General features: G+C 40.0%; 1 protein-coding gene across 1 annotated transcript in view; it reads left to right on the plus strand.

Moving 5' to 3' along the window:
* The window catches only part of Slc10a2 (solute carrier family 10 member 2), a 24,493-nt gene extending 13,312 nt beyond the window's left edge, over positions 1–11,181 (plus strand). The window contains 4 exon segments of the mRNA XM_004631175.2: positions 3,417–3,505; positions 4,504–4,679; positions 6,555–6,712; positions 8,265–11,181. Of these exon segments, the coding sequence (XP_004631232.1) occupies positions 3,417–3,505; positions 4,504–4,679; positions 6,555–6,712; positions 8,265–8,389 (548 nt within the window). The 3' untranslated portion in view covers positions 8,390–11,181.
* The last annotated feature ends 1,043 nt before the right edge of the window (positions 11,182–12,224 follow it).

Genomic DNA, 12,224 nt, shown 5'->3' on the forward strand with positions numbered 1-12,224 from the left:
AAAAATGTCACCCAGTGGCTTTTGGGATGTTTGCCAAAGTTATGTACAGGATGTTTTGGAAGCTGACTAAAAGTCCCTTCCATTTCTAAAAACAGTTTCTGTAATTAAATGTGATACACACTATATACAGCTGAATGGGACTAATTTCTGCCCGCCCACTAATTGGGATGATCAATATTGCAATAGTTTTCACATGATCTCTTCTTCTCTCCCTTATTCTAATAACCATTGTAGATAGTAGAATTGTAAAAAGTGAGCTGAGGCACTCGATTCTGTAGGGGTCATTTCTGAACTGGATTCTCCTACTGATCTCTGGGAGACTCCATCACAGCAAATAAAATCTGAACTCAGGTTTTAAAGCCACCCTCTTTGTGTCCCATATTGTTTATCTCATTCTACTCCTTCAGTGAACACCTCGCTCAAAAAATGTAGTTTGTTTACACTGGAAACATTGTGGTCCACTCAAGGAACCTGCTTGCTGACCAAAGAATTTCAATTGTACAGCATTCATTGCTTAAGAAACGAATTCAAGCCTTAAAATATTCTCCTCTTGAGATCCATGTCCTTGCTAAAAATATTCCTTGGGAATATTGAGTAATTTTTAACTACTATGTGAATAACTTTTACCTTATCCTTTCATGTGAATAAATTTTGAAAGAAAAAGATGAAAAGTGGACTAGCATTCGGTAGAGAGGAAAATCATCCTAATGGGGATCAATGGTGAAAAAGAAGTAAAAGCAAGATGAGTTTGGAACACAAAGACATTAACTGTTCACCGTGTTCACTCAGGCCTGCTTTCTAACCCAAATTTTTTACTATTGGTTTTTCTAGTTTCTTTAATAAGGACAAAACCAAGCTGACTGCTTCACAAAATGTTATCATCACTTGGTAAATGAGGCTATTGAAGCTCAGGGCAATTGTTTAATTTTCCCAGGATTCCTGGGGAGCTGGAGCTAGTCCACAGGTATGCTCTTCACCTTGCTCTGTGGGCAGGGTGCTTGGGACAGCACGCGCAGGGCTCAGCATGTTGCTGTGACTCAGGAGAGAATCTGGGCCCCTCAGATAACAGTATCTTCATGGGAAGAAGCCCGTGCATATCTGGAAGCTGAAAGCAGGACACTAAGAAAGCTGTTGCAGCCACATTTTGAGTATCTCATAGCAAGAGCTTTACCTCCATGTTACAGGGGATCTCACCACAGCACTGTGACAGGGATGTGAGTGCACTCATTTGCCACAGGAGGAGACCAAAGCACAAAGGGCTTAAATGACTTGCACAGCTTCCAAAGTTTGCCAGTTTCACTAATGGAATTGTTCACCACTCTCTTTCATTGTGGCTTTTCTCTCTACTTTTCTCCCTTCTATGGCTTCTGCAAAAACTAAAAGTAAGGTGAAGTTTTGCTTTCAGCAGTCTAACAACAAGCTAGTCCTTTTTGTTCTACATAGACAGGAAGGAATTTTTGCAGAGAGGGAGAGAGAGAGCCCAGGCATATAAGGAATAAATATAACAACGTGGGAAAGTGAGGCAAGAGGTCCACAAGGTCAAGCCCAGCCAAGGCAACTTGCCAAGACCTTGCCTCAAAATTAAAAAGGAGGTAACTCAGTGTGAAGGCCTTGGGCTCAATCCCCCATTCTACAGGAAAAGAAAAAAGCTCCAGAGCTATAGGGGAGCAAAGAGTTCCAGCAGCCCACTTTCAGGCAGAAACCATCTGTAGGTGTGAGGAAGGACCACCTCAGATCCATGGTAAAATTCCTCTGGCCTCATCTGGTGAAGGGAGAAAAACCTTCCATCCTAGACTATGGCAGAGATCCTGGCTGCCCTGGCCTGCTCCAGAGACAAGGACCTGAGTGAGAAGGGCCAAATGGACCCCCTGTGTTCAAAGTGTACCTCAAGACCCAGTCGTGTACACGATCCAAGCACAGCATGTGTGCCTAGATTTAAGCTGTGACAGTACAGTCAAGTTCCATCAACACACAATCTAAAGTTAAGGCTTTCAAATTCACAAAATCAAGCTGGTGGTGTAGAGTTCAAAGACAAGAAGTGTCCTCCTCAAATAGTGGAATGCAAGGACACCCACGGAGATTTTCTGGAGGCGCTAGCTCTAGGCTCCTGTCCATACACCTTTGCCCACCAGTGTGTGCTTGTTCTCTCTTCCTCCCATCTTTGTTCTTCTCCAGCTCTTGCTTCCCTAGCCATGACTTAATTCCACCAAGTGATTCCTAGGAAACAATAATTACTGGCCCTTAGACTGTGGGAAGGGCCAGTAGTTTACCGGAATTATATTTTCATCATTATCTTAAATTTTAAATTGATTGATTGTAAATTAATATTCATAGCCCTGGAATTTATAATCTGTTGTCCACTCTGAAGTTACTTGATTCCAAGAGTAGGCAACATCTACACTCAGAATTTCATCATCCAATTCCACTTTCTCATGCATCTCTAAAAGGATGTTTGAAACAGAAAAAACCCATGAGCAGTTAGAAGTCATTGGTAGTTTACTGTAGGAAAGCAACCATTGGAAAATGAGTGTTAAGTAACACACACATGGAGAGACAAACCATATGCCACAAGAATAACCATAAATTGAACACGGTGCTGTTAGCATATGACTCTCATCCAGCTGCAGGAGCTCGTTGCTGTAAAGAATCATAATTACTTGAGAGATCACCGAATGTATTATCTCATGGAAAACATAAAGCACTCTTTTTCAACCTATTCACCCACCTCTCCATTCTTGCTTTGAATAAATGAAATTAGTTTTGACCAAACATTGTCAACCTTAAAAATACCTTGATATTTTGGGCAAATTTTCAATGTTTTATTTCTTCCACTTTAAAATAAGTTATTTATTTCTATCATCATGAAGTAACAGAAAGATTTAAAATATCATCTATGTGTACCACGAGAATATACATAGCCACGTGGGTACAAACACATGCACACAAATTTTGGAAAGATATTTTTCCCTAGAATATATAGATCTAGGGCCGGGGAGATGGCTCAGTGGAATAAGTGTTTCCCTGGCAAGCGCAAAGGCCTGAGTTCAATCCCCGGTTCTGAAAAAAAAAAGAACATATAGATCTAATAGACTAAAGAAACCAAAATCCTGACAAATAGAATCTAAAGTTTACTGGCAGTACAAGTAACTAAGAAATCTAACCAGGAGTTAGTGAAAAGTATTTATATTATCAACTCTTTAATCAGTAATATTGAATGAGTAATATTAAATAAGTTATTGGAGTGAAGAAGTGTGTGTGTGTGTGTGTGTGTGTGTGTGTGTGTGTGTGTACATTTTCTCTTCATGTATTCAATGAGAGTGCAGTACTAAGTTTGTTTTTCAGGCTATTTATCTTTTGCATTTCTCTTTCTTGTATTATATCCTTTGCTGATTAAGTTGATCTTCTGTCATCTTTAGGTATTTCTTTGGTCACTCTTGTTATTCCTGTTTCCGTGGGAATGTACGTTAATCACAAATGGCCCCGGATAGCCAAGATCATACTTAAAGTAAGTACTGCGCACAGTAGGTTGCATGATTAAGTGCTCACAGTAAGAACTGGAGTGGTAGCCTCTTCGTGTGTTATACTGCTTTGTCCTCACTGTAGAATTTACCTTCTGAGGGCCTGAAGTTATGAGTCGTATAAGACTCTCTCCTAGAATGCCTTTCATGGTCCTGTCCATGGGGAACTTTTCGATCCATCCTTTGAGATCCAACTCCAATGTCACTTCCTGCCTTTACTCTATCACAGAGCATTGGCATTATCCCTGCTATGTGACTTTGTGATATAAAATCTATCTAGACAGAGATGTTAGAGAATAGACCACGTGTTTCTAACTTCTGTAATCGCATGGCCAGTTCAGTACCAGGCAACTGGCATATGCTAAAGTACGGCTACCATACGCTGCCATTCCCTGTCTACGTGGATATGCATGTAGATGGTCCAGACAGGTACTATTGCTCATGGAGTAAAATGAGCTAATTAGTATTATTTCCCTGGACAAAGATACATAATAATTAAATATTCTATAATATATAATTGAATCTCCACATATTGCAAAACTATAAAAAGAAGACAATAGCAGCACCTTTTTAAACTTAAAGTTTTATATCTATTTTCTTATCAAAATCATCATAAAATGCAGCTGAGGCAAGATTTTTATCTGTTACAATGAATAAAGAAATTAAGATTTTTATGAAACTGGAAGCCAAGTCTTTTAGGCTCTTATCAGACTTGAGTTTCTTCCTATCTGACTGGAGAATTTGAAAGGTAGAAAGTCTTCAGGCTAATTGAACATGAATAGGATAGGTCACATGGTTTCCTTAAAAATTCAAAAAGCACTATCGTTTCCAATAACTGGGCCCTCAAGGTAGCAAGACATAGAGAGGTAGCTCTGTTATCACATCAGAGATGGAAGCAGTCTTCTTAGATTTTTGTCCTTGACAGCCACAGTCAGAGGTGCTCTGGCAATGTCCCTGGGCTCACGTGTACCTTTGTTTCTTACAGATCGGGTCGATCTCAGGTGTGATTCTCATTGTACTCGTCGCCGTTATTGGAGGAATATTGTACCAAAGTGCCTGGGTCATCGAACCCAAACTGTGGGTGATAGGCACGCTCTATCCAATAGCCGGTTACGTCCTAGGATTTTTCTTGGCTAGAATAGCTGGGCTGTCCTGGCAGAGGTATGGTATCTTGCCACGTCTAATTGGGGGTTTTCATCTGTAACAGCTGTTGCATATGTTTGCAATGGCTGACATAACAAAGTGCCACAAACACAGTGGCTTAACAGAAATTTACGTCCTACATTTTCACACACAAGAAGTCCGCATGAAGGTGTTTACCTTCTTAGTTCTTCCCGAAGCTATGAGGGAAGGTTTTACTTTGGGTGTCACTCCACAGCTTGCACACAGCCATCCTTTCCCTATGTCTGCACACATGAGAGTCATTGCTGCATGCCTGTCTCTGTGTCCCTTTTTATAAGAAATCTCCACATATCGAATGGGAAGCATCCTGCTGCCCTCATCTCATATAATTACATGTGCAATGATTACACTTGCCCAAAAGGCCACACATTTTGTGATGTCACGTAGAACTTCCACATATGAAACTTGGGGGCATGATCAGGTCACACAGCAGCCATCAGTACTGACAACAGGCTCACAGTCTTTCACCTTTAATCACATCTGCCACATTTCTGATCACGCCTTTCTAAATAAACTCATTCATTCTTAAAACAACACAAGTCCCTAAAAAGAAGATATTGCCTATCTTTATATTTATTCATACTCAAATTCTTCCAGCCCATTCTCCCTCGAGTGCCAGACAGACTTTGCCACTGTTGTACATTCCATAAGCCGAGTGGCTTTAACAGAAGCCCCGAGTTTGGCCTCATGATCCTCACGGGGTCCTCCAGCAGCTGGCAGGATGAATGCTCTTAGGACTTTGTTACTGCACACAAACATTTCCTCTCTCCCAGCTCAGCTAAGGCAACAGACAGGGAAGACGCAGGTGCAGGCCGGACACTGAGGAGCAGCACGTGCCCCGCTGGGACAGGCTGCGGTGTACCTGTCCCTCTCCCCAGCAGTGGGACCTTCAGCCAAGCTCTCTCCCTAAGTTTTCTTACTGATACAATATGGATACTAATTCCTACCTTGCAGATTTCTAAATGAGATTTAATCAGAACAAATAAATTTATCAAGTAACTACAATAAATACCATACGGTGAGTATTTTCTGAGACCCTGATCCCTGCTCTGTGCTGTAACCAAGGATATCACTGAGAAGGCTAAGAGGAGCACCGTCCACCATGTATGGGACACTATTATAAATCAGCTAGTCCTCAAGTGCTGGGGTGATGGACAAACACTGTGTATGTTCAAATTTAGATGTTTAAATTTATTAGTGTCAAAGAAACTTTGCCACCAATCTCCCTCAAAATACTGCTCTTCACTTGGAGCACGTTTCTACCGACAGTTTTGCCACTTTCTGTTCTTTTGAAAGGGTTCTTATGAGGTATGATGGAAACATGGTGAGTGTTGCTGCCCAGGGTCATCCAGCAGGAAGCAGGTCCATTAGAACGTCAGGGTGCGGCCTGCACCACCTTACTCACTGAATCTGACACCAGCCAATTTTCGGCTCTCCCTTAAACTCAAAAGGCCTTTGAAAGGTGAACATTTCCAAACAATTCAGGACCTGATGCCAGCTATAACTCAACGAAGAGAGCAAAAGGATTTCCGGAACTGCTTCAGAAAATGGCGAGAAAAATGGGGCAATTCATTCAAGGCAAAAGGGGTTGTTTTAGGAGGATTCACAAAAACGTGTCTTTCACTGTAATAGTATTTTTACTTGAACTCATTTATTTTTGATCACACATCTTCGGTAGATGTTAAGTATATTGAGATCATATTACTATGTAGCAATGTAGTTATCCAGGAGAAAGGCGTGTCATTTCCATTGAATGAGTGCGCATACAGCCTACGTGCTTGTTCTCCTATATGCCTTGAATGGTAACAAAACCAAGCGACAACGAGCACGCTGCTCTCTTACCCTCCCTGGCAGATGCCGCACGGTGGCCCTGGAAACGGGAATGCAGAACAGCCAGCTGTGCTCCACCATTGTGCAGCTCTCCTTCAGCCCCGAGGAGCTCAACCTGGTGTTCACCTTCCCGCTCATCTACAGCATCTTCCAGCTCGTGTTCGCAGCAATCCTGTTAATAGGTAGGGAATCCTGCAGCGACCGTGCGACCGTCGTGCTCTTTGGGAAATTCGAGAGCTGCTTAAATGGTTTTTTAATGAATTCTTTGTTCCTGGCAGTGAATCGTACAAATAAAAGAAAGTGAACTCCTGCCCCATAATATCATCATGACTCCCTAAATACTACTAAAATTTATAATTTCACTAAACAGTTTTAGTGATGATCATTTTTAAATGAAAAATGATGATGATGGATTCTCTCCACAGACTTTCTTTTCCTCTTAATTAGATATATCGAACTGTTAGAAGTATTTTATTCTGTTTTCTTAAATGCTTTCAAGCAGCCCAGAGTTGTGGAGATTCTTCCTCAGATGGTGTCTTGATATGCTTTATAGACTATTGATCAAAAAATTAGTACACCAAGGCTATTTAACAAAATGAGTTATGAGAGACAGATATACATAGATAGATATAGATGCTCAATTTATACAACTGAATCAGTTTAAGCAAAACTGTTCTTTATTCAAAGTACAAGGGTTAAGGGGCTGGGAAGATAGCTTCCCTGGCAAGTGCAAGGATCTGAGTATAAACTCTGGGGGTTGGGGAAATAGCTCAGTTGAATAAATACTTCCCTGGCAAGTGCATGGGCCTGAGTTCAATCCCTGGCTCCACTAAAAAAAAAAAAAAAAAAAAAAAAAGATTGTCACTATAGTATAAACTCTGATCTCCTCCCATGAGGCTTCCACCTTCTGGCCTTCATCCAGGTATGATTCTTCCATGGATTTTACTTTCTAAGAGCAGGTGATATTTAAACTCTATTTTAAAGTCCTAGTTTTTAAATAAAGAAGGTACTTTCAAAGTTTCATAGCATTTTAATAGGAAATACAAGATGAAGTTACATGACAAAAATAATGTGAATCTTGGGGACGGGGAGGTGGCTCAGTGGAATGAGCACTTCCCTGGCAAGTGCAAGGGCCTGAGTTCAATCCCCAGTTCAAAAAAAAAAGTCAATAAAAAATAATAATAATAATGTGAATCTTGACTTCTAAAAATCCCAGGAGACACTATCTTATTTTCCTTTATTTCTTTTTTTTTTCTCTCTCTCTCCTTTGTTTTCTTCATTCGTTGCACTTAGCTCCAGCATGCGTTCAGCTTCAGGAGCACTGTGTTAGCTCGAGTCTTCTCCCAAAAGGCCATCAGTCAAGGCCTACACCATAGCCTGGGCCATCTTTATTGAGGGCTTTCATGGTAACTAGTGTGTGATAGCTTTGGAACAAACGCCTCTTCACTTATTCTCATATAGCCTCACCTGAGGGGTTGAATCCTAGAGAGACTATGGTTGCATTCAGCAAATGTCTCTGAAGCTTTTCGTGTCAGGTCTTCCTGAAGTACAGTCTTCTCTCTTCCAAGAGTGGTCACAGAATCAACAATGAGAAACAATTGCTTTCTCTCAGCAGTTGCCACTCTATGGAAAATGCAAGTGGCTCCATGAATCATGCAGTATAATCACTGTCTAAAGTAATTTTGCAGCTTATGATTATGAAATTTACTTAACCTCTTGTGTATTGTTTTCCAGTTTATGTTGCATACAGGAAATGTAAGAGGAGAAATGATGGGGAAATTCCAGAGAAAAAAGATGACAAAACACAGTCTGAGTCATCCTCTCCAAAGATAAATGAAGGATTTCAACCAGACTCTTAAAAAGTACATACAACGTAGGCAAAAAGAAGCATGCTAAAGAACATTCTTCAACTAAAAGTATACTTGATTATTGGTCTTGGTGGGAAAGCTAGTAGGAAAAAATTCAAGAGCAAATTTGAATTAAACCTCTATATATTTATTTTGGTACAAAGGGACATGTGCTCCAATTATTTAATGTGCCAAATATTGTCTCATATATATATGCTTCATTTATACATATCTATACATACACAAATAGATATAGATGTTCTTCATAGCCAAATCCACAGATGTCCCAAGTTTCAAGTCCATTCCAAGTGTTTTGATGTATTCCCCATACCCTTTAATTCATCTCTAGATCACATATAATACTTAATATAAATATCTAATATGTGGTGTAAATAGATGTTAATACTGTATTGTTTAGGAAACAATGACAAGAAAAGAATCTGTATATGTTCAGTACAGATCCAGTATTTATTTGAGTATTTTTCATTTGCAGTAGTTGGTAATGTCTATAGGTAAAGGAACCCACAGATGAGGAGGGCCAGCTCTGGGCTGCACACGCACTGTGACAGGAACAGCTCTTGCTGTTGCCTTAGGTCCAGCATGGCGTGGGCAACACTGGGAACTTCATAACACATAGACTGAACTCTAATGCAGGATCTTGGAACCCAGAAATGAAGCACTTTTTGTATGTTAAGATAGATATAATAAATTAACATTGTGAAATGATCAAGAGTTTCTTCAGTACTTATGACTGCAAAGAGATTGACCCAAATGTGTTTCACTGATCTCTTAATCATTGTTTTGAAAACTTTGTAACATTTTTATACATAGACACATAGATATACATCTATATATAAATATGTAATATATAAATACATATCTCTATATAAATACAAAAATCTGTGTAGAATAACAAGTGCAAATATTTGAGTTCTTGTTTTAAAAATAGACTGCTGTAGTGACCACACAAAGCACCAATGAAGGAAGTATTAAGTAACATTCAATTGAAATCAGGCTCTTAACTCATCAAGGATATTGTATACCTGTTGTGCCATCTCTGGTGTCCACAGATTCTTAGATGTTTCAAGGGGAAAAAATGAATTGTTTCTAATGATCTGAATTTGGCAAATAGCTCTCAACTTTACAGAGGGACTTCTTCAAGATTTACCTGTGTAGCTTTGATCCTGATTGGCTCAAGTGACAGCTACTCCCCAGCAGGATTCGTGTAGGGAGGAGGGAAAAGGTGCAAAGACAGGAAAGGGCACAGGGAGAAACACTCTAGTATATGCATTGCCACAATAGGATACAATGGAAATGCATAAAAAGAACAAATAACTGAAATAGAGTTGAAGCATTCAACAGAGTACTTTGGTGTACAGCAGGAAGTAGCAGCAAGAAAAATCAATCAGGAAGAGACCAGAGATTGAATATTAATCACTATCAAAAAAGAGGACACCTTTCCTGGCCAAGAAACAGAAAGGGTGTTTCCAGGTGAGTCTGTGGCTGCTGGGAGTAGTTGCAGCCAGTGGAAATAAGAAGGACATGACAGACAGAGCAGCCATTCAAGGATGCCGAGGACATCGGTCACAGGCTGCACTATTCAATTATGAGATCCAATTTAATTTCCTTTCTCTCATTCTGCAGAAAGATGCATGCATGTAACTAGCTCAGTCTTTAGGTTTGTGTCTGTGTTCTGTTTAGTTATTTCCATTGCCTCATGGGCTCCTTTCAAATTGTTTTGGCTTCAAAAAACTGAGTGATACAAGTTCAAAATCTTCTGGTGCACAGGAAGATCACAGGAGCAGAAATTCAATTTAGTTCTTCCAGAGAAGGGATGCAGGTTTCTGCTATTAGAAGTTGAACACTGATGTCATTTAATACAATGTTCACATTTACATTTGGAAAATGACCCTTTATTATTCCAACATTACATCATAAACTAATAATGAACTCTAACGATGAACTAAAGACGTTCTTAAAAGATAGTGGAAGAAAGAGTAGCACCAGCACTGCTTCACGCAGGCTTTTGGAAAATAAAGTTCTACAGAAACAAAAGCTTTTCAGGAGGACAAGGGAATTGCAAGGCATCTAAAGGGTGGGGTAGCCGATGCCCTCTTGTACAGTGCCACTATGACTCTCACAGTGGGTGGAACGGTGTATGCCATAGACCGGCTGGCTGTGGCATTTCCCAAGAAGCTGGAGTGACTTCAGGCAATTCAGTCATTACGTGGCTCAGTGCCAGTTGGCTCTCTGGATCAGTAGTATGATAAATAACTGCGCTTTTCTTTGGGGATCAATATTTATGGATTTGTACTAATTGTCACCAATACAGCAGCCTTTACCAAAACAAAAAAAAAAAAGAGAGAGTAGTGATTCTCTTCATAGAGAACGCCAATGGCCTCCAAGGATACTAAAGGAAGACTTCCATTCCAGCTGTTAAGTGCCTCCTCCTGCACTTCCCTCATCAAACAGAACACAGACAGGTGCACTGCAGGCACCCTGCAAATCCATATCCAAATGTCAACACGCCCGGAGTCAAGGGCCTGCATGCCAGCAGCTGCAGCGGCAGGCTCTCCTTCCCTGTTGATTGAGATATGGGATGAGACAGAACTTGGCTTGCTTACGTAACATCTTGTGGTATCTTGTGAACTGTGGGTTTTTTTCCCTGATGTGCTAGAGAGAAGAAAAACAGCTAAGTTTCTAAAATGACAGCTCTTTATTTCTAAATGAGTTCGAACAACTGATTAAATTATGTATTTTATTTCCTCTGTGACTATCATATCACATGAATATTTTATTTTAAAGGCTTGAATAAATGAAAATAAATGTTTGTAATGTCTGATCTTGTTGAGTTTTTGTGAATACTGTCAAGATGTTCTCACTATTCACTTCCAGAGCTATAAATAAGGTAAGGGTTCTGGAATCTTCAACTAGTCTCTGAAAAATACCTGAAGCTCTTAATTAAATTCTCTAGCAATTATCTCCCACTGATATCAATTGATGGTTTGCTCAAAAAAAAATACAGGAAAAACATTAATCAAAGTCTTTTAAAAATGGTGTGACAATGAGAACCAACCTGAAATAATCCTAAAAGGGCTTTGTGTGCTCCCCAGTGAACCCACTGCCTTTCCTGAAGTGGTGAGATAAGTGCAGATATAGACATGTAGATGTACTCCTGGACGCACACAGAGAAGTCCAATGGGGAATCCATATGCTAACACCAAATAAGCAATTCATACTACTACACAGCAAAGAAAGATTCGCATCTTTCCCTGTTGCACTTACATACTGTTATTTAATCATTTAGAAATGGGACAGTTTGGGCTGCCAATGTGTCACACACTGTAGTCCCAGCTACTCAGGAGGTTCACGTTGGAAGACCATGAGTTTCAAGTCAACCTGGGAGCTTAAAGAGACCCTGTCAAGGAAGGAAGGAAGGAAGGAAGGAAGGAAGGAAGGAAGGAAGGAAGGAAGGAAGAAAGATAGGGAGGGAGGGAGGAAAAAGAAAACAAATGAAATCAAAATAAGAAATTGAGTAGTCCAGGCTGTGATGAACTATTTTATGTACAAAATTACTGCAAAGTACATTGATGATGACATTTTCTGTTTACCTAACAGCACTTTATTTACTCAGGTGAACCAAGACCCTGGAAGGGCAGTCCTATGTGGGCCTGTGAAGGAGGAAGAGCATCCATTAGACAATTAAAGAGAATATGTAGGGGTTTTTTCCTCCATGATATACAAAACTATGGCAAAAGGCTGAGTTTTACCTACTTAAAACCAAAATTCAGATAAGAATTCTGGATCCAGCACAAAGATCCACATTAAAATATTTGTTACAATAGAA

The sequence above is a fragment of the Octodon degus genome, unplaced genomic scaffold (genome assembly GCF_000260255.1).
Source record: "Octodon degus isolate 3935 unplaced genomic scaffold, OctDeg1.0 scaffold00039, whole genome shotgun sequence".
NCBI lineage: Eukaryota > Metazoa > Chordata > Mammalia > Rodentia > Octodontidae > Octodon > Octodon degus.